Source organism: Polypterus senegalus, chromosome 10 (assembly GCF_016835505.1).
Source record: "Polypterus senegalus isolate Bchr_013 chromosome 10, ASM1683550v1, whole genome shotgun sequence".
Classification (NCBI taxonomy): domain Eukaryota; kingdom Metazoa; phylum Chordata; class Cladistia; order Polypteriformes; family Polypteridae; genus Polypterus; species Polypterus senegalus.
The window spans coordinates 17,433,236-17,456,447 of NC_053163.1; the positions used below are offsets into that span (position 1 = coordinate 17,433,236).

The following is a 23,212-nucleotide window of genomic DNA, read 5'->3' on the forward strand; positions in this document are numbered from 1 at the left end:
AATCTGGATGTTTTAGACCTCCCTGAGTCTGAAAAGAACCATTTTTGGAATTATGTCTGTGTGTGTGTATATTTAAACACAATAACTTCAGCACACTTTCACTTAGGTCAACCAAATTTTGCATACAAGTATTAGGTACAAAACGTAGATTTCTATCAACCTTTGAGCTATTTCCGCTAACCACAACTGGTACTTTTTTATTAATGCAGCAGCGGAGTCTGATTTATTCAACTTTACTTTTATAATAATTGTTCAACATATTATTACTTTGATTTGATGTTGATGGTCCTTTAATGTACATAATATAAAAACATAATCATTGTCTTGTGCTTTACTCCTCAAATATCCATCCCCATATCTGAATATACAAGAAAGTCTAGGGGACACCACTCCCGATTTTTTTAACTTATGGCCATTGTCTTCTAGTCAGTTGCATTTCAGTTACTATTTGCAGGACAAGGCTTATTTCCCACTAATCTTCATCTCATTATTCTGTATAGAATGGACAAAGACAGTAGGCAACAGATAAGTGTCACTTTAACAAGAAGAGGTCGCTGGCACAACAGAGATCATGGGAAATTCTAAAGACATAAGCTTCTGTCAACTGTATTGGTGCCGGAAAGTGTAACTGTTGAGTGAATGAGCCCAAGCCTGTGTAAAAAAAAAAAAAAATCACTTACTAATTTCCCTTTATAGGTATATTACAAATATGGAAAAGCAATGCTTGAGAAAAGCTATTACTGGAAAATAACATAGTAAATGTGAACTTGCTGAACTGAAGAGCATAAATAAGCATTCATACACAAACACACTACAACACAAAAAAAGATTAACACACAAAAGCTGTATTAAATTTTATATTACTATGCTTAAATAAAATGTCAAATATTAATGTCCTTGACTACGTAAATAGAGCCTCTAAACAAAGTTCCTTACCATGAACCACAGCCAGTGCCAAGATGCCTCCAGTGCTTGTACCAGAAACCCAGTCAAAAAGCTCTCTGATTGGCCGACCAGCTGCCTTCTCAATGGCAATAAGCAGCTGGATTAAAACAAGACCTTTAATTCCACCTCCATCCAGACAAAGCAACCTGTCATACCTGGAAAATCAAAGAACTAAATTGAGCTTGCAAATTGGGAAATCCAAAGTAAAGAATACCTATTGTTAATATTAAATTAAAAAAAAGTAATCTAATGCATAATCTCTGAGTAGCTATCATATGAATTTACTGAATAGAAAAAAACAAAATATCACATTGACACAAGTACTCAGATCCTTTTCCCCATACTTTGTTGAAGCCCTTGGGCTTTACTTGACGAGTTTGCATAGCTGGTTGTTGGAAATTTCTGCCATGCTTCTCTGTAGATCCTGTCAAGCTCTGTCAGGTTGATTAGAGGCCGTCGGTGGATAGTTGTTTTTAGGTCTCTCCATTGATGTTTGACTAGGTTCAACTTGAGACTCTGGCTGGGCAACGCAATGAGTCAACCCTATGTTGTCTTTGCTTTGTGCTTAGGGTCATTCCCCTGTTGGAAGGTGAACTTTTAAAGGATATCTCTGTACTTTTCTCTGATAAGCTTTCTCTCAACTCTCTATTGGCACTCCACCCACCATAAAAAAAAACCTCACACTGATCCATTCCATCTGAACTAGTGTTGTGCTGAGGTGTCACCTGCTGCATGGCTGCACTAGGGTCCTAATCTGGGATCTTGAGGTAGTTTGTCATGTGGTGGGTGCAGCAATGCGCTCTATCAGCGTGTGATCATAATCTCTCTCTCTCTGTTATCAACAATTACTGGATATTTATCTTGTATTCATTGCTTTTCTTGTGTTGCTATACAACTGACCATACAAAAAACATTTTTGCTGTGCAATATCATCCTTTTGATAAAGTATGTTACACTTTACATTACAAATGACTTTAAGTAACTGCATTGGCATTTCTTTTCATATCCTTTGTATGTTAACAGCTGGCTCTATAGCATAATTAAATTGTCTGCCCTTTTTTACACATGTTTTTTACCTAACATAAAGCTTTGCAAAGCTTTTGGTAAGAGGAATGGACGCATTTACCCTGATGAGGCCTAACTTGAAAAAAGGGCTAAAGGAAATCTAATTCAGAATAAATGCACTAGAAGAAATTATTTTAATAGAATAGTGATGTATGACCTGGTAGATATAGGGGAGCTAATATGGTCTTAGTTTGGTTTTAAACTAGGATGGGGCAAATACAGAACAATTGTGTTTTATTCCCCATTTTATCCAATTACCTTAGATAAGGTGTAGAATACACTAAACAATATCATAAATGAGAGATTGGGGATTGTGATGATATGCAAGTAATAAAAGGGTAGCAGTGGGCAAGGGTTAGGGCTCACCAAAGCTAAAATCAGAGTATTGTCATGGAGGGCTGACAACAGGTCAGAGTGGCTTCTACCCAATAAAAGGCAGCACATGGTTCTGTTTTGGGGAATAAGACCATGTTGCCCACTCCTAAAGGTACAATTTTGAGGAGGGCTGGCAAAAGGCAATTTGGTTTTCTCTTGCTTGAAAACTGACATCACAATTTAATTTAATATTGTTTGTTATTAGTATGCTGCTGCTGGAGTATGTGAATTTCCCATTGGGATTAATAAAGTATCTATCTATCTATCTATCTATCATAGTCGCAAAGTCTAAAAGGTCGAACTGTGTTGCTCTTTAAAGGAAGGTGGCCAAGAGGATTTATAACTGGCCTGATCGTTTAAAGGCATAGAAGACTGAAGGATGCTGTGCTCTCGGGTTTGGCCACGAGGTTAAGTGGTGTCATGGCCAAAACACTTTATAGATTCACCACCCCTGCTTCACTGCAAAAGTTCTTTTTGAGTCTGCCTGGAAGTGAACCCAGAAAGGATTAAAGCCACCTCTGGCCTAAAACACATTGAGCCTGCAATCAAGACAGAGATGAGAGACAGAAAACATTCTCTGTGTGAGCATGTGGGTAACTGAACAAGCAACTCTGCCAGACAAATAGAGAGCTGAGCAGGTGTAAGGAGGCCTCGTGAAAACAGCAGGTTTTTCTTTCTGGTCCATTCATTTGCTATATTGTGTTTCTCCTTTTGTTGATCTCTCCCTTTTGTTAATTTTATAGGAAATGTATCACATTGTGTACCTTTGCCTCCCTGGTAGAATTGTGGGTAAGGAGTACCTCTACAGGAATTCAAATAAAAACAAAATTTGTAAAGGTAACAGTGGTTCCTCTGCATTATCAACCAAAGGACTCGTCTTACTTCCTTTGAGCCATCCTCTTGTTATCCACTTGGTCCATCCCTCTGCTCAGATCACCCAACACTGTGGCAACATGGATTATGTCGTCAAACCCTGAGAAGGAATTGCAAATTAGTAGCAGTCTTTATCAAGCAGGAGAACACAGAAAACAAGAAGTCTGAAAATCTAAAGCCTGAAACTGAGTATCAACAAGAGACATCTTCACTGGATAGAACAAATCTAAACACCTGAGTATGAGAACTGTGCTGCTTACCTATGATCCAGTAAGGCGAACAATGTCCCGCATCTATTTCATTAGTATGGGAAAGGCACAATATACAGTAAATAAAATTATTATTATTATTATTATATAACATGACCACACCCTTTCACATAAAAGGGCCCATCTGAGGAGTAATGTACCAAATTGGCAGCAATGCGTTTCTTAGACTCTTTGAGCAGATGGACCTGCTGCTTTCAAAAGCTGACCTGCAGGAGTTGTGGTCAATAATCACCAACTACAATCATCCTACAAATACTTTAAAAGACTATATATACATTCACACTAGCTATGAGGCTTCCTAATTTATGGGAAAACCACAGAAGAGAAGCAGGAGATTGGCTCTGCTCTTTAATGGCACGATCTGCCACATAATGTGGCAAGGTTTATCAGACACTCACAGTACTCAATGTCTAGATTATTAACAAATCGTAGATATTATTAAACTGTTGATGCTAAGATAGCATAGAACTGTCTATCTGAGGGAGTCCACAAAAATGAAAAGCAAACGATGGCCAAAGAAAATGAAATTCTTCATGCAGTTAGGTGGCACACATAGTTCTTTTCTGCACAATAATGCATGCTAACATGCTTTTAAAACAGCACTCACTGTTATTTCTAACATTATGAACAAAGGAAAACATTCTGAGAAATACCTCAGCAGTGTCACTCAGGGGAAGAAAGCATGTCATCACGTATACAGGACAGCATAAAATGGAGGGAAATGAAAGGAACGGTGAAAGAAAGTGAAAACGTTGTTGCTCTGTAACACTTGGGAGCCAAAGGAAAAGAAAAGAGAAGGTGAAGGCTGGATCTACTGGGGTCTTGGAGTAGAACCTCAAAAAACAGTTACAGGTTTTGCCAAATATCATTTAGGATATTAGGAACACTACTTCCCAGTCACTGCTCAATTACTGTCGCTTACCAAAGATGATTTTGGTACATTCTTCCATAGGTTTTTCATGTGATTAAACGTGACTTAGAAATGCAACATATGTTTTTGCTGATTAGTACTTAAAGGGATCCGGAAGCTGTTTGGCCATCTATAATGTTGTAAAGGTGCAAGTCATTTATTTAACACTTCAGAGGAAGTTAACCATAAGTGTAGGAAACAACCACCCCCGGATAAATGCTATATTTGAATCCCACGCTTGGAAATTCTGGGAGTCAGAGAAAAGGCAGTTGCTATGATATTAATACATTACAGGCTAGATCTAATGTGCTGGGATGTGAATCATGAGGCTGCCATACCTGCTGACTGACAGAGTGACTCTGGGAATGTCACTTTACAATTCAGTACAGTATCGAAATTAACAAAAAAAAAAAAACAAAACATGTAAAGCACTGCATTTGTGGATGTGATTTTAGAGTGGTCAGTGAATTTTAGGCAGCAGGTTCAATAGCATTGTTCTTGTTATCCGGGGGAATCCATATGCTTTATTTATCACATACATACATACACACTGCTCTCTAGTGTAATGAAAGCGACTGATAAACTTATACAGAACAAATGATTACTTCAGGTGATTGCAGCTAAATACGGTTATGCAAACTACTGCCTCATGGGATGTACTTAAGTTTCATTCAAGACTTCTGTACATGTCAGCTTATCTTTTGTAAAATCACTTATGTGTTGACTGTCATCTAAGGTAAGACTCCTCTAAATTCAAGACGTATTAAAAACCAGCGATGGGGAATAACTTTATAAATTTGAAGACAGAACTCTTGACCAATGAATGACAGGGACAAGTCAAATAGTCATTCCCATGAGTCTATTCCAGAAGTAACTATATAACCATATTTTAATACAAATGCATTCATATTGCACATTTTGAGCAAGCTTCAAGAAAAAAAGACATGTGGATTATGCGACACGAGTAACATGAGATTTTTTTTTTTCCTGTAGACATTTTTTTTATATAATTTGCCATTGTATAGAACTGGTCACGATTGAGTTCTATTATGTCATAAACCTCTTTCTCAAAATTCTGTGTGAAAACGTAAAATAAATTTTTTTTTTCAGACATCACTACAAAGTATATGGGGTAAGTAACATAAAAAAGAATTATTTGATGAGGAGTATTCCTTGACGTTTGTGTGGACATATCAAGATTTAAGTAAAAAGAAGCAAAAAAGTCCCCAGGCCTTCCAAATTCTCTTAAATATGGCAGTTATTGCAAAGCCTTACTTGTGTAAAGTGTATAAATGAGATTTAAATTTAAAATAGTCGGCCACAAGGCTGTTAAGGTCTGGCTCCAGTCTGATGATCCCAGGTTTTGACAGAAGCAGGAGTGAAAGGAGACAGGGCAGAGAGATGACTAAATCTGTGCCCGGCAGCGACAAGAAGTGAGGAGGACATAGAGAAGAGAGAGAGAGAGACAGCAGTTACCTAGTGGTGGAGGTGGTCTCTGGAGGCCTGCAGCTGGAGGTAGGAGTCGCTGGGGGGTATCAGGGGAGGGAGGGTGGCACCGTTCAGCACCTACACTATACAGCAGGTTCAGCATCACCTTCCTGTTGGTACCTTATAGTTCCATGAGACAAGGCCATTAGAAGACACATGCACACACAAACATGCTCTCACAATAATAAAAATAATACTGACGGCGTGCTGTTAATGAGGCGGTGTGAGGAGATGAGTAAGATAAAGCACTACTGTTAGATAAAAATACAGGGGTGGGCAAAAGGAGGTTTACAGTACGGAAAAAGACATGCGGTTTATGATTATGATAACAGCTTTATTAACTTTATAAACTGAAAAGTGTACCTAAGTGTACTTAGGTACAATCTTGTAAGTGTTGAAAATGGCAGCCTTGCATGCTCGCAACTGTAAAACCTATTTTTGCCCACCCCTGTATTTAGGAAGCATTTATATAAATACACAGCCAAAATATCATAAAAAAACATACAATTCAAATTAAAAACAACAAAATGGCTTAGGAGATACAGTGTGTAAACACGGACAATTGTGTATTAAATCTCAATCACATAAAAAAGGTCAAAATGAATACAATTTTAGAACAAAAAGCAAAAACAGAATCCAAGAAAAAATTGAGAATTAGACAATAATTAGAAAAATGATACAAGAATGAATGACATAAATAAGGTATGGTAACAAAGGATAAAGGATGAAAGTAAAAAGAGACAGATCGAGATTAGTGATAAAGTAGAGGAAATATTTGAAGATATGAGAAATGCGAATTCTGTTGAAAGCACGTATCTACAGACAAGTGGTCATAGAAATAATCAACATCACATCACGCATATGGACAGCTGGTCATATTGGTTGCCCAAGCTTAAAGAAAGATCTCAGTAATGTGGACATAGGGATGGATGTTAGGGCACATTTGGAAGAAGCTTAGATGTTTTATGAGAAGAAGCTGAGCAGCTCAACGTACAGACGTTTTCATGAGAAAAAGTAGCAAAGGTGACATATACATGGGAGTTGGAAGGAAAGGTGTCATCTGCAAGCTGGAACTAGTGAACAAAAGTATAAACTCTTTGATGTCCACATAGTCATCCAAGATGCAAAAGAAAAGCATTCCAATTATGCTGGAAGACTAGGCCACAAATGGCAAACTACAGCAACCACAGGGAGTTGACACATACAGAAAATATGATCAAGTGAAGATGTATAAAGTCCTGATGGAAAATGTAATATAAACAGCACAACCAGTCTGTCTATTAAATGTAGAAAATAAATCTGTTTGTTCAGTTGAACCTTTACCTTGTTCTCAAAATATTTGGACAAGTACATGCATGCCACAGACTCAAAGATGTCTACAAACCTAAAGGTTCTTTTTTCCTTCTTTCTTTCTTTCTTTCTTTCTTATAATAACTGGTTGTAGTGGATCCACTATAGCAATATGGTGTATTTTCCTCACCTGGTCAGATTCCCAAGGTAAATGGAAATATGGAAATATAGCCAACATCTTCATCTGATAGTGAAACATTTCTATCTTGTCTTTAGTAGAATCTTTCAGGATGAGATTACCCAAAACCACAGGGTAAGAACAGTCATTATTGTATATTGTCCAGCAAGCAAGACAGTGACCAGACTGCAATTTAGTGGTGTACTTATCAGGTCAGGTCAGGTTGGGGAGCATGCACTGGTACAGCGCGTTGCCGCACCTACCACACAACGAAACAGCTCAGGATCCTGAAATGACCCTCTATCTCCTAATACCCAGGTGTTATGTGGGTGTGCCCTTGGCCTGGTTCAGCCATTCAGGTCCTCAACAATGAGGGTCCTATAAGCCGGATACACTCAGGGAATCGCACCACATGGTCGAAGTGCCGTAATTGACGCTCCCTCACAGGTAATGTGCTTCATTCGGGACTCCATTAGACACAAAGTCAAACCAGTAGTACTCAAGAATGCTCCGAAGAGACACAGTACCAAAGGAGTCCTCCAGTCTTCATCTCATGTCACTGGATAGCGTCCATGTCTCGCAACCACATAGCAAGACAGGAAGCACCAGGACTCTAAAGACTTGGATTTTCGTCCTTTTTTAGAGATATCGGGAGTGCCACACACCCATTTCCAGTGACTTCATGACCCCCCCATGCTCTCCCAATCTGTCTACTGACTTCATAGGAAGAGTCACCAGAGACATGAACGTCACTGCCAAGGTACGTAAACCTCTTGACGAGGCTGACACTCTATCCACGGCAGACAAACTGCTGATAAGTGTGCCCAAGAGGTGCAAGATGCAGAATGTCAGACTGAAACAGTATTTTTCAAAACAATCATAAAAACACCAAATTGTGGAGGTAGTCAAGGAAGAATGGTGCTACATCCCTATAATAAAAATCTACATACTTTTAGAATCAATCGTAAACTGCCATAAATGTATTCTGGTGGCATGTTGTAGCCCAGGACCCTACTGAAACAACATATGTAGGCATCTCCTTTATTCCATCCATCCATTATCCAACCCGCTATATCCTACAGTGGGATGCAAAAGTTTGGGCAACCTTGTTAATAGTCATTATTTTCCTGTATAAATTGTTGGTTGTTACGATAAAAAATGTCAGTTAAATATATCATATAGGAGACACACACAGTGATATTTGAGAAGTGAAATGAAGTTTATTGGATTTACAGAAAGTGTGCAATAATTGTTCAAACAAAATCAGGCAGGTGCATAAATTTGGGCACCACAAAAAAGAAATAAAAAATCAATATTTAGTAGATCCGCCTTTTGCAGAAATTACAGCCTCTAAACGCTTCCTGTAGGTTCCAATGAGAGTCTGGATTGTGGTTGAAGGCATTTTGGACCATTCCTCTTTACAAAACATCTCGAGTTCATTCAGGTTTGATGGCTTCCGAGCATGGACAGCTCTCTTTAACTCACACCACAGATTTTCAATTATATTCAGGTCTGGGGACTGAGATGGCCATTCCAGAACGTTGTACTTGTTCCTCTGCATGAATGCCATAGTGGATTTTGAGCAGTGTTTTCGGTCGTTGTCTTGTTGAAAGATCCAGCCCGGCAGCTTCAGCTTTGTCACTGATTCCTGGACATTGGTCTCCAGAATCTGCTGATACTGAGTGGAAACCATGCGTCCCTCAACTTTGACAAGATTCCCAGTCCCTGCACTGGCCACACAGCCCCACAGCATGATGGAACCACCACCATATTTTACTGGAGGTAGCAGGTGTTTTTCTTGGAATGCTGTGTTCTTTTTCCTCCATGCATAACGCCCTTGTTATGCCCAAATAACTCCATTTTAGTTTCATCAGTCCACAGCACCTTATTCCAAAATGAAGCTGGCTTGTCCAAATGTGCTTGAGCAGACCTCAAGCGGCTCTGTTTGTGCTTCCTCTGCATCACTCTCGCATACAGCATCTCCTTGTGTAAAGTGCGCCGAATGGTTGAGCGATGCACAGTGACTCCATCTGCTGCAAGATGATGTTGTAGGTCTTTGGTGCTGGTCTGTGGGTTGACTCTGACTGTTCTCACCATCCGTCGCTTCTGTCTATCCAAATCTTTCTTGGTCTGCCACTTGAGCCTTAACTTGAACTGAGCCTGTGGTCTTCCATTTCCTCAATATGTTCCTAACTGTGGAAACAGACAGCTTAAATCTCTGGGACAGCTTTCTGTATCCTTCCCCTAAACCATGATGGTGAACAATCTTTGTCTTCAGGTCATTTTAGAGTTGTTTTGTGACCCCCATGTTGCTACTCTTCAGAGAAAATTAAAGGAGGAGGGAAACTTACAATTGACCCCCTTAAATACTCGGATTCACCTGTGTATGTAGGTCAGGGGTCACTGAGCTTACCAAGCCAATTTGAGTTCCAATAATTAGTTCTAAAAGTTTTGGAATCAATAAAATGACAACGGTTCCCAAATTTATGCACCTGCCTGATTTTGTTTGAACAATTATTGCACACTTTCTGTAAATCCAATAAACTTCATTTCACTTCTCAAATATCACTGTGTGTGTCTCCTATATGATATATTTAACTGACATTTTTTATCGTAACAACCAACGATTTATACAGGAAAATAATGACTATTAACAAGGTTGCCCAAACTTTTGCATCCCACTGTAACTACAGGGTCACGGGGTCTGCTGGAGCCAATCTCAGCCAACACAGGGCACAAGGCAGGAAACAAACTCCGGGCAGGCGCCATTAATTAATTAATTAATTAATTAATGAAAGAAAGAAAGAAAGAAAGACTTCAGAATGCTAAAGTTGTTGGGCACCGTGCACTGCTAGACAAACAAGGTGCATTCCAAAAAATAACACATTACACATTTTTTTTTTTACATGCTTCAATATACAAAACGCTTAGACCAATTAAAAAAATAATTTTTAAAGCTAGTTTGAGATCAATATCCAATAAACTTCACTGGTACACCTACTTCAGCCAATCTCTACCTCATTCATTTGAATCAGACTTGCTGTTGGTGGACTTTAACAAATACAGTATGTGGAATGGCTGGAGCGCCGTGAGGACAGGGTTGAGAGCCAGTCCTGGGCTGTTGAAGCTATGTCACTAGAAACCATCACATTTTCGGAAAACATTATTGTTATGATACTGTATATGGAAAATACTTTACAATGCAAACAACCTGGCTACATGTGTGACTTCATCGGACAGTATTAGATGGATAGATAAGACAGAAGCCTATTACCAAACCAACAGGCAGACAGACTTTCATTTCCAATCAAAGACACAGACAGAATCAAACATGGATGCCTATTACCAAATAAACAGACAAGCAGACAGACAGATAGATGACTGTTATCAATTAGACAGACTGACAGGCAGAGATGAGTACTTGTTATAAGGCAGATAAGCCAGAGAGACAGAAGAATACACACCTATTTATCATACTGAAAAAAGTACAGATCGTGTAATGATAACAAATAAACGTTCATAACGAATGGACCTTCTTACATTTTGGGTCAGGCACCAAGCAATGCTCTGCTGGACATTAATATAAAACACCCTTAAAAGTGCCAAATTATGAAATATGAATCACCGAGCACAAACAAGGTGTTAGTAAAGATAAATGCTATAATACATGCAGTACTGAATTCTGGTCGTCTCCTTCACCATCAGTAATGAAAATGTGTGCGCACCTTTGCTGCAGCGAGCGGCAATCAAACCAGGGGTCTCCCCAAAGTCATTAGGAATCTCAACGTCAGCACCGAACACGATAAGGGCTTTAATCGTGTCTATGTCATCAAGCTGGAACAAAACAGAAGGTTAGGAGATACAGGTATGTACTCTGAGGTACTTGACAAACTGACATTCAGATACGTCTGTCCCCTTTCTGAACAGGCTATTATTACTAATGGATAGATTAATGATAAAGCAGGTGTTGTGACACAGGGGCTAATTAACTGGATTCTAAAGTGCAAGATTAATTTGCTACTTTAAATCTCAAAGTGTGACCCTCGGTAAGTCACTCCACTTGTTTTTGCTGCCAAAATTAAAAATAAAATGAGATGCGAGTTGTTGTTCAGTTTACTGGTACTTGTAAAGTGCCTTGGAATGGTACTTGCTATAGAAAGGTGCTTGTATAAAAGAAATGTTTGTTTATGAGTCAGATTATCATGTCCCATATGACTGAAACAAAAGATGTATTGAGTATATGAGTATTATTCGTTTTCTCGTATGTAACTTCTACTGTCTTGTTAATGTGTTTTGTTGAATTGTAAAGTGTCCTTGAGTGTAGGAAAGGTGATACATAAATAAAACGTAGTATTATTATGAAGATGAAGTGCTTCTAGCCATGCTACAGCATTCATATTTGGACTGGTCATATGGGATAGGTAGTGCATACCTTCATGGCAATATGCAGAGGTGTGTTGCCGTTCTCTCCTTTGGTATTGGGTTGGGCGCCATAAGTAAGCAACACCATGGCAGCATCAAAGCGCTTCCTCTTAACCAGGATATGCAGTGGCGTATCTCCTGTCTTACTCAGGTAATTGACATGGCAATCACGGTCCAACAGCAAGCGGGCCATCTGAAGACAGGAAAAATAGCTAGGTATGTTAATTTGAGAAACCCTTCAGCCAATATGCTTGCTGGACAAACCATCCCATCCTACCTCTCTGTTTTTTGCCCAGTGCAAAGGTGTTCCACCATAAAGGGGATCTTCAAAGAGAAGTTGCTTCCTGTCAGCATCCAACAATATCTCTGCACAGCTGTTGAGAAGACATAACGAAAAGAGCTTAACGGCTGCTTCTGAACTTTCTTTCGAAATTTTGGAAAAACTTGTATTGCTGCCGAATTTTTTTTATCCAGTAAAAGATAATAAAAACAAAAAAAGGGTTACTAAAAAAAATGATATAAAACTGAGAAAACATTTGTTTAATACATCTTAGGGATAATGTTCTATTTCCATCAGTTGGCTTCTTTACAAAATGTAATAATGAAATCAGACTTGTGGCTGTCTCTTATTTATATACTCCAGGTAGAGTTAGGGCCTGATCTTTATTAAACTGACCCACCTGGTTTGGTCTTTTTAATGAATGTTTTACTACTCGATATTTCATTATATTGTTTCTATTCAGTCACTGATCAAGAGCACAATAAACATGATGCTGTTTTTTTCAAATACTTTGAACATTTTGTCTTTTTACAAGATACATGTGATCTTGAATCATATTTTTTTTTTGCTCTGATGAAGAGTTTCCACTAAAAACCACGTTGGCATGTTCTGTAATTTTTCTCTCATTCATTTTTTAGACTAGGGGGCTTCACCCCCTGCTCGCTTTGCTAGCGAACCCCTGTGTTTGTTTTTCCGGATACGCACTTTTTTTGTTTGAATTGTTGCTATTTCATTAGTTACACTTTTACTTCAGAACTTCTGTAAAAACAATATTTGGAATCTTTTGAGTCCCAATATGCTGAATCTTTTTAATGAGGTCAGTGGGACATGTGTTTAATGACTTTGTACCATAATTCGGGATAGGTTTCTCTGTTTGGAATTTCAGCACAGACAAAACAATCATCGTCAGCAGTTAATAATTTTTTTTTGCAAAGTAACCAATAAATGCATGTGAGGTAAACCACGTTTTCAAATTCTCTTGACTTAAACTTCAAAGCCTTACAATATTTACATACTTATGACAATATCACCTACGAGGTGTGGCAGAAAATTAATGAGACTGGCAACACTGCAAGCGATCTGGCAACGCTGCGCTGTTGTCCTTGATAGAGCACGCGTATCAGTACCCTCCCATAGCTCAGTGCGAGTTTCAACTCCTTTCGTTAACTACGTGATTTTTGTGACTGCTATTAGTGAAGTTGTGTTTTTGGTTGTGCGTCACGCAAAACGGAACAGCGGAATTTGGAGCAACGTTGTGCCATTAAACGGCAAGTGTGACGTTTGAAAAGTTAAAACAGGCCTATGGGGAACGTTCTTTATCCTGAGCTCAAGTTTTTCGCTGGAACAAATCATTTTTGGAAGGCAGAAAACACGTTGAAGATGAACACCGTTCAGGGAGGACTTCAACTTCGAAAACCAATGAAAACACTGAACGTGTGAACACTCTTGTGAGATCAGACCGTCGTTTAACATTAAGAATGTTGAGTGAACAATTCAATTTGAACAGATGTACCGTTCATCAAATTTTGACTGAACATTTGCACATGCGAAAGGTCTGTGCCAAAATGGTGCCGAAAAACTGCCCTCTCCATAACAGAATTTTTGACCTCAAAAGGCATTCCTGTGGTTCCCCAGCCCCCTTATTCACCTGACCTCAGTCCGTGTGACTTTTTTCTTTTTCCTAAACTGAAAAATGTCCTCAAAGGACGTCATTTGAGACTTTAGAAAACATCCAAAAGAGTGTAACGGACATGCTGAAGACCATACCGGTTGAAGACTTCCAGCGCTGCTACCAACAGTGGGAACAACGTCTCCATCGGTGTGTAGCTGCCCAAGGGAACTACTTTGAAGGTGATAACATTGATGTTTGAAAAAAATAAAAACTTTGGTAAATAAAAAATCAGTCTCATTACTTTTCAGCCACACCTCGTATGTCCATATATTCGATCTCTATTCGCCTTTTCATTATTTCTCCGAGTAATAATTTCTCTTTCTTTGGCCCCCTTGTTTTTATAACCTCTTTATGACGTTTTACTTTGTTTTCTACTCTTTGTCTTTTATTTCTGACCTTGCTTTATCCTGCTTTTGTTTCAATGACACCTGGTACGTGGTGATTATTTTCCCTTTTTCGAGTAATAATTTCCATTTGTTTGCGCTACTGCAATCTTTACTTTCTTTTTTTTTATACTTTCTAATTTTCCTACTTTCATATTCTTTAACTTTCTCCACATGTGTATCGCACCAGTCTTTTTTTTTTTGAGCTATTCGATTTCCACTGCGTTCATAATCTCTAACCTGCTCTGCATGTGTATAGCGCCAACGTCCAAATTGAACGTGCTTTTTTTTCAATTCCACTTGTTCCAGGCTGATAATTTACTTTCCTTATTTTCTGAATTTGAACCTAGATTATTCTTTTTCCTTTTTGTCTCTCCAACGTTTTTGAGTCTCTTTTCTCTGCGCTGCTTTCTTCTTCGCTTAGTCGTTGACGTTTTATTTATAACGTATTGTCTTTATATGCGCTGTGAGCCCTGGATCTGTGTGTGCTCAAAGCCAAAACATGACTGAGTGTGTTGCTGCCCGTGCTCTTATTTGGTTGTAAGTAAGCGTGTCTTGCAAGAATCTCATGTTCCACTTCATCGCGAGACGGTCAATCTCTTGTCACAAAGTCTCATGTTTAAGGTCCCCGCAAGAGGCTTACATCTATCTATCTTACAGACTTATCTATTTTACCCTATCTTACAGACAGACCTCAACATGTGCGTCTTGGGAACTGCAGGTCTGACATTGTGTGCAGCAATACAGGGGCGCCGCAGGGGACTGTACTTTCTCCGGTCCTGTTCAATCTATATACATCAGACTTCCAATATGACTCGGAGTCCTGCCACGTGCAAAACTTCGCTGATGACACTGCTATTGTGGGCTGCATCAGGAGTGGGCAGGAGGAGGAGTACAGAAAGTTAATCAAAGACTTTGTTAAATGGTGCGACTCAAACCACTTACACCTTAACACCAGCAAGACCAAGGAGCTGGTGGTGGATTTTAGGAGGCCCAGGCCCCTCATGGACCCTGTGATCATCAGAGGTGACTGTGCAGAGGGTGCAGACCTTTAAATATCTGGGAGTGCAGCTGGATGACAAATTGGACTGAACTGCCAATACTGATGCTCTGTGTAAGAAAGGTCAGAGACGACTATACTTTCTGAGAAGGTTGGCATCCTTCAACATCTGCAGTAAGATGCTGCAGATGTTCTACCAGACGTTGTGGCGAGTGCCCTCTTCTACGCGGTGGTGTGCTGGGGTGGCAGCATAAAGATGAAAGACGCCTTACGCCTGGACAAACTTGTTAAGAAGGCAGGCTCCATTGTAGGATTAAAGTTGGACAGTTTGACATCTGTGGCAGAGCGACGGGCACTAAGCAAACTCCTGTCAATCATGAAGAATCCACTGCATCCACTTAACAGTGTCATCTCCAGGCAGAGGAGTAGCTTCAGTGACAGACTTTTGTCACTGTCCTGCTCCACTGACAGACTGAGGAGATCGTTCCTCCCCCACACTATGCGACTCTTCAATTCCACCCGGGGGAGTAAATGCGAACATTAATTTTATTTTAATTCTTTTCATTTTTATTATTATTTAATTTAATATTGTTTCTTTGTATCAGTATACTGCTGCTGGATTATGTGAATTTCCCCTTGGGATTAATAAAGTATCTATCTATCTATCTATCTATCTAAGAGGCTCCGTGGTCAATCTGTTTAGTCTTGCGGGTCTTTTAAGTTTCTTCCGTGATATTAACGTGAAGATCACGTATCATCTCCTAGTCATTCCCTCTCGAAGGATTTTTTTTTTTTAGAATAGAGAGATACATTACATGGCAAAAGCATCAACTATCATTGTCATGACTGTCTGTTTGTCTTTCTGTCTGTCTGTCAGCAAGAAATAGCTTGGCTGCCAGTGGATCATACACATTTTTTAAGGACATTTGTCAGGAAAGTTCAATTTTCATTGAGATATATTGAGCAGAACACCTTGTACATACCATAATTATCAAATATGAAAAACATCCATTGAAAAAGCATTAGTGAATTTTCTGAAGTGGGTATTTAAACAAAATAAAACAGAAACATTCTCTGTGTCCTTTACTAATTAATTGTTTTAAATTTGGCTTGAGAGAGCAAAAAACACTGCCATTAAAATGAAAGCAAGACATGTGTTTGCACAAATAAAAATCGCAGAAACCTCAGTACCAACTAATTTCCCCTGCTGCTCGTAGAAGGTAAGATAAATGATCTTCATAACCATAAAAGTAAACAAATCAACCAAGGTAAGTCATCCTGTTGGGATGAATCGTGTTTTCTTTTAGGTCATCTGGAAGGCCTGTTGATGTGTGTGCCTTGTTTACCTGGAGAAGACAGAGGAGCAGGATGCACTATGGGAATAAGGCAAGCCAGCAGAAGCAGTGTGAAGGCAGTGTGAATCTCCGGGGAATGTTCTGCTGGGAAATGTTGGGTCCTGCCATTCATGTGAATGCTACCTGCCTAAATGTTGTTGCAGACCATGTACACCCCTTCATGGCAACGGTACTCCCTGATAGCGGTGGCCTCTTTCACCAGGATATTGAGCCCTGTCACACTGTAAAATTTGTTTAAAAAAACTGCGGCTAAACTCCACAATAACGGGTCACTTTCCTTATGTCTGAGGGGTCTGTTAATCTTTCTGAGTTAATCCCCCAGTACCCCCACCCTAAAAGAATATAAAAGTGAGACAGATCGTAAGAACAGCTGTCCGTCTGGGATTTTTTTTTACACACTACAGGCTCTAGAGCCTGTCAATAAGTGTCAGCTCTCTAAATAAAAAAGAACAGTCAGAGCGTTTCTAGTTCCAAAGAAAGGACAAAAACACTGAAATAACAGGTCATTGTAATAGTGATGTGCACAAGGATATTTTCTGCAGTTCTGGGTTTGTTTCCTGCCTTGTGCCCTGGATGGGCTGGGACTGGCTCCAGCAGACCCTCGTTACCCTGCAGTTAGGATATAGCGGGTTGGATGATGGATGGATGGAAGGATATCTTTGAATGCACAACACATCAGACCTTGAAGTGTATGGCCTAAAGCAGCAAAAGACCCTGCCAGGTTCCACTAGTGTCAGATAAGAATGAGAAAATGTGGGTACGGTGGGCATGTGATAACCAAAACTGGACAACTGAAGAATGGAAAAATGTCTAGTATGTCATAAAGATGGCAATGCCGGAATTTGGCAAAACCTGCATGAATCCATATGTCAATCTTAAAATGAGTCAACGGTAAAGGCAGGTAGGTAGTGTGGGGAATGGTCCTTAAAAAACAGGATATCACAGTGCACCTCAGCCTTTTTGATGACCACATGCATCCTTTCATAACCACATTCTACCCTTTTTCAAATAGATAATGAGACATTGTCATAAAGTATGCATGAGCTCAAGATGGTATCTGAACCACTCAATGAAACCCAAGTCTCAATCCAATAGATTCTTGGTGGAAAACCATGTTTTCAGCATGATAATGTAGCTAAAAACATCCAGGAATTATGTGTTATACTACTGGGGCACATTTGAATGTTTTCAGACACTATTCTGAATACATTCTTTGAAGAATTCAGGCATCTCTAAAGACGAGAGGGAGTCTTAGCCAGTAATAGGCAGGGGAACCTAATAAAGTGGCCACACTATAAAATATCAGGAGTGGTCTCCCCTAGAACTTCTTGTATACTCAGATACGGGGATAGCTATTTGAGGATCAAACCGCAAGAAAATGATTTTATTTTTATATTATGTACATTAAAGAACCATCAACAACAAATCAAATCAAATTAATAATATATTGAACATTTCTTAAAAAAGAAAAGTTGAATAAATCAGACTCTGGAGCTGCATGAATAAAATAGTACCACTACCACTAATGTTGTGACTGGTGTACCTGTACCACATGATGTGCATTCAGAAAAAAATCCATCCCATCCATCCATTATCCAACCCGCTGAATCTGAACACAGAGTCACTGGGGTCTGCTGGAGCCAATCCCAGCCAACACAGGGCACAAGGCAGGAACTAACCCCGGGCAGGGTGCCAACCCACCGCAGTTCAGAAAAAAATCAATTAACAAATGTCAACCTCAGTTATAATTCAAGGGTAATTTGCCACAAGGGAAACTTGTTGAAAGACATCACAACAACTTGATAGGACCTCCTAGCATTCTGAGAAACAAAATTTGCACAAGAAAGGAAAACACGCACACATACACAACAACAGCAAATCATTATTATCATTGCCTGACTTACATTTACTATAAAAATAGAAAAAACAGGAGTGGTCTCCCCTAGACGTTTTTGAATACTCAGACATGGGAATGGATATTTGAGGAGTAAACCTCCAAGACAATGATTATATTTATATAATCTGTACATTAAAGAACCATCAACAACAAATCAAATATGCAAGCTTTCGAGGCAACTCAGTCCCCTTCTTCAGGCAAGATGTTGCCTCGAAAGCTTGCATATAGTAATCTTTTTAGTTAGCCAATAAAAAGTGTAATTTTGCTTGACTTCTTGAACAGTTCTTATAAAGCTGAATAAATCGGACTCTGCAACTGCGTGAATAAAAATGTACCACTTCCAGTTAGCGGAAATAGCTCCAAAGTTGATAGAAATCTACGTTTTGTACCGAATACTTGTATGCAAAATTTGGTTAACCTAAGTGAAAGCATGCTAAAGTTATTGTGTTTAAATATACACACAGACATAAATCCAAAAATGGTTCTTCTCAGACTCAGGGAGGTCTAAAACATCCAGATTCATCAACATCTCGAGATCAAATTTGACTGACCTAACTGAAAGTGTACTCAAGTTATCGTGTTTACATACATACACACACACACACAGACAGACACATGACGTAGTTCCAAAAATGGTATTTTTGGACTCAGGAAGGTCTAAAACGTCGAGATTCATCAAAATCTCAAAATCTAACTTTTGGACGATCACAAAGCTTTCTGTGCAGATCCAGGCCTTTAATGACCTCGTGGGCACAGCCATCAGCAGGGTGTCTGTTTGAGAAGAGAGTGTCGACCTTGTCGAGAGGTTTAGCTACCTTGGCAGTGACATTCATGTCTCTGGTGACTCTTTCTGTGAAGTCAGTAGACGGATTGGGAGAGCATGGAGGGTCATGAGTTTACTGGAAAGGGGTGTGTGGCGCTCCCGATATCTATTCAAAAGGACGAAGGTCCAAGTCTTTAGAGTCCTGGTGCTTCCTGTCTTGCTATATGGTTGCGAGACATGGACGCTATCTAGTGACCTGAGATGAAGACTGGACTCCTTTGGTACTGTGTTTCTCTGGAGAATCCTTGGGTACCGCTGGTTTGACTTTGTGTTGCTCATTGGGCCCGAATGAGGCACATTACCTGCATTATGAGGGAGCATCAGTTAAAGCACTATAGCCATGTGTCGCGTTTCCCAGAGGGTGATCCGGCTCGTAAGATCCTCATTGTTGGGGACTTGAATGGCTGGATCAGGCCAAGGGGTCGCCCACATAACACCTGGCAGCGGCAGATAGAGGGACCACATCCGGAGGGTGGGACTTGATCGCGTGTCTGCCTGGGAGGTTGCCAACCAGGATCCCGAGTTGTTTCGTCGTGTAGTGGGTGCGGCAACGTGTTGTACACAGTGCATGCTCCCCAACTTGACTTAACTTGACAATACTTTCCCTACGAGAAAGTAAATCGGACACAGGGAGGTCTAAAAGGTTGAAATTCATCAAAATCTCAAGGTCGAATTTTTGGACGATTACAATACTTTCTCTATACTTTGTATACAAGAAAATAAAAATATAGTAATAATAATTTCAGTTCAGTTTGTGAAAGCTTAGTAATGAAGTAACCTTATTGCAATAATAGTGAACTTTAAAAAAAACAAAAAATCTCTGACATGTCTTACGCCTCATAATCTATTTATGAGAGTAACTTGTGCACAAAAACGTTTCGCATACCTTTTGTATGAGTACTTCATAGCGGAGTGGATGGGGTAGCCATGTCCTCCCATCACGTTGCCGAGGGCCCCACTGTTCAGCAGTGCACGGACAGTATCTGCCTTACCCATGCGGCAGGCTACATGAAGTGGCGTCTCCCCCTTGTTGCTTAATTGGTTTATGCCTTGGGACGTGTGGGAGCACAGGATCTGCCAGAAGAAAATAAGACAGGGGTAAGCACAGATAATATAGAGAATGAAAGATATTTGCATTACATTCATTCTCTTAGCAGATGCTTTTATCCAAAGTGACTTACAAAACAGGTCAAACATAATACAGTAACATTTGATTTCAAAACAAGTGTTACAGAATAAGGTAACAAAACTAACCTTCAAGTGAGTAGCTCTAAGCCAAGCGGAACCGAAGGACACAAGACCAGTTACTCCTTTCTTTGTTACAAAGATTCACAAATTAAAGCTATTATTGATTAAACATATTTCAGAAAGAGGTGGGAAGCTCCTTCTATCAGCTAGGAACTACACATGAAAAGAGTTGGAATTGAGATCTGATGCCACACAAAGACATAGCTTATTAGCATTGGGCGAGAACGGTAAAAAAGTAAGAGCGAAGCAACGGTGACTTATTGAGATAGGCAGCCGAGAGCACAATAGCACTCGGGCTCGATGTAGTGCGCGTCAAGTCGATCTAAAATGCGCGGTCAGAATTGAAAAAATATATCTTTCCAAGTTCTATTTAAATATAAGTAGGTTCTATTTAGTAGACAGAAATATCTTTGGTAGGAATGTAAGTTGAATATAGTCTTTAAATTTCTCTGGTGAAGAAAAATTTATGCAATGATGACTAAATTTAACGTACATTCCTACCAAAGATATTTCTGTCGACTAAACAAAACATACTTGTATTTAAAATTTAAATAGAACTTGAACAGATACGATAGTTCATAATACCTACACAGTACTAAGTGCGCGTAAGAGCGGAAGTCATCCATTTTAACAAGCAGCGTATTGCACTGATACGAAATAGCCTGTCCATTTAATTATTTAGGAATGGATAAATAAATTAAGATTTTGTCCTCGATGGATTCTGGCACCCCCAGCAACAGTTGCTCGCACCAGCACCCCCAATCGGGAAGCGCTGACGTAAGTATTCAGACCCTTAATTCAGTACTCTGGCAGTAATTACAGGGAGACACCTGGAGCACTTCTGGGTGCTCTATAAAAGTGGCCAGCTGCCACAACTCAGACAGCCTGAATCTGGAGGTAGAAGGAAGAAGTTTGTGGGACTAATGGAGGCAGAAGGAGAAATGAAAGGAAAAGGACTGTTTATTGTGCTTTGGTGCTGTTTACTTTTATGGTGTAGCTGCTAGGGAGACGAGACAAAAACGTGTCCCACAGCCGAAATGAAATGTGTGTGCTGGACTGGAACTTGGGTCTCTGCCTGCCTGTGTGTGTCTGGGTGGCCAAAAGGTGCGCCCTCTGGTGGTCCACAACACATCTAAGGGTAACTAAATTCTGTTAAGTACATTCTGTTTGCTATTGTACGCCACAGGAAAAGGACTTGAAAACATATATGACGAAATTTTACTTTTTGATTTTTATTAAATATGCAAACCTTTCTAAACATATGGTTTTACTTTGTCATTATGGATTGTTGAGTATACAGTAAACTAATGGGTAAAATTGGCAAATCTATGCACTTAATATTAAATCTACAACACAATGAAGTGTGCGGAAAGTAAAGGAGCCTAAACACTTTCCAAATCCACTGTAGGTGCTGATTCGCTGACTATTCTGTGGAAAAGAATCAGAGAAAGAAAGCGGTTAAATGCTCAGACACTGAAGTGGCACTGAAGCAGGCACCACAACCAGTGCAAAAGTTGAATTCGAACCACCAGTTTGGTGGGCACCTGACATTTAATGTAGGTGTACCGACGACAAGAAAAACACAGCTGCATTGCTTACTGGGTTTATGCCGAGTCTCTGCTTTTCTGAACTTAGGCTTAAAAGCTGAGGTAGAAGTTGGTGTTTGCTGCAACAAAGGGGTCTGAAATACTAAGAAAAGGGCAGTTAAGTGTGTTTTATTATTTAGTATTCCAGTGACAGCGCGGATTCAACAAGTAAAAGCTTTCCTTCTAGGGCGTGCTTGCTAAGACACTTAACTGCTTGACTTCTCTGTGGTTGACAAGTCATAATAAGCGAGAAAGAGGAACTTGTGGTTGACTGAATTGTGCAGGATAAGCACGGAGCTTTGTGAGCGTACAAGAGTTAATATGAAGACAGTGTACTTTTAGCACCTTAAGGTTATGAACCTTTAGACTAATAAAACTGACAGAAGGCCTTCCGGCCAAGTGGACCAGGTTGATAGAGACCTTTTAAGGTATCTCCATTCTGCTATATCCTGATAGCAACTGTGTATTAGAGCTTATGTTATAAGTGAGACCTGAAATCTGATTTTGGAATGTATAAAATGATGCAGCACAGGTTCCTCTTTGCAACAATTTCCTTTATTGCTTTACTGATTTATATCTGAATGACCATTACCTCTTGCAAGACTCGGAAAATAAAGGAAAACTGATTGACGCTTCCTCCTGCCTGTGCCTATTTTCCTCAATGTAGATAAGGAGAACAGGCCACCCAGTTGGGGTGACCAGTATAGTTCTTCCACACCAGCCATTCAGCTCCTGCTACTTATGTGACCCTGAAGAATTCATTTAGCCTGCCTGCACTCCATTGGTAAAAATATGCAAGCTTTAAAGCTGTGCTACAGTTAGTTTAAACTAACACAATGAGAGTCACCATAAAAGGTGAGATGGCTCAGTTTCAAGTTTAGTGTTGACAACAATAAGATTCTTACTTGCATGTTTCCACAGACAAGTAGCAGTAGTGCAATTCCAAAAACAGACAACACATACAGTACTGTACAATGTAAGACATTCGACACATTAAATGACTGCAGCAAGAAACACCAAGTAGCCTTATGATCTGTGCATAAATAAACTAGCTGTGAGCCTAATGAGGCTCACATCTACTATTGTACCAAATACTTGTATGCAAAATTTGGTTGTCTTATGTGAAAACATACTCAGTTTATCATGTTTACAT

At 39.6% G+C, this 23,212-nt stretch overlaps 1 protein-coding gene across 3 annotated transcripts in view; it reads right to left on the bottom strand.

Annotated features, from left to right (window-relative positions):
• The window catches only part of pla2g6 (phospholipase A2, group VI (cytosolic, calcium-independent)), a 49,614-nt gene that overhangs the window by 14,760 nt on the left and 11,642 nt on the right, over positions 1-23,212 (bottom strand). For 2 of the 3 annotated variants that reach the window (XM_039765336.1, XM_039765335.1), the window contains exons 5-11: positions 20,112-20,299; positions 12,093-12,189; positions 11,826-12,008; positions 11,119-11,227; positions 5,914-6,045; positions 3,268-3,358; positions 937-1,100 (exon numbers count right to left, since the gene is read on the bottom strand). In XM_039765336.1, coding sequence (XP_039621270.1) covers positions 937-1,100; positions 3,268-3,358; positions 5,914-6,045; positions 11,119-11,227; positions 11,826-12,008; positions 12,093-12,189; positions 20,112-20,299 — 964 coding nt within the window. The remainder of the gene's footprint in view (positions 1-936; positions 1,101-3,267; positions 3,359-5,913; positions 6,046-11,118; positions 11,228-11,825; positions 12,009-12,092; positions 12,190-20,111; positions 20,300-23,212) is intronic. The other variant, XM_039765337.1, reaches the window with a different exon arrangement.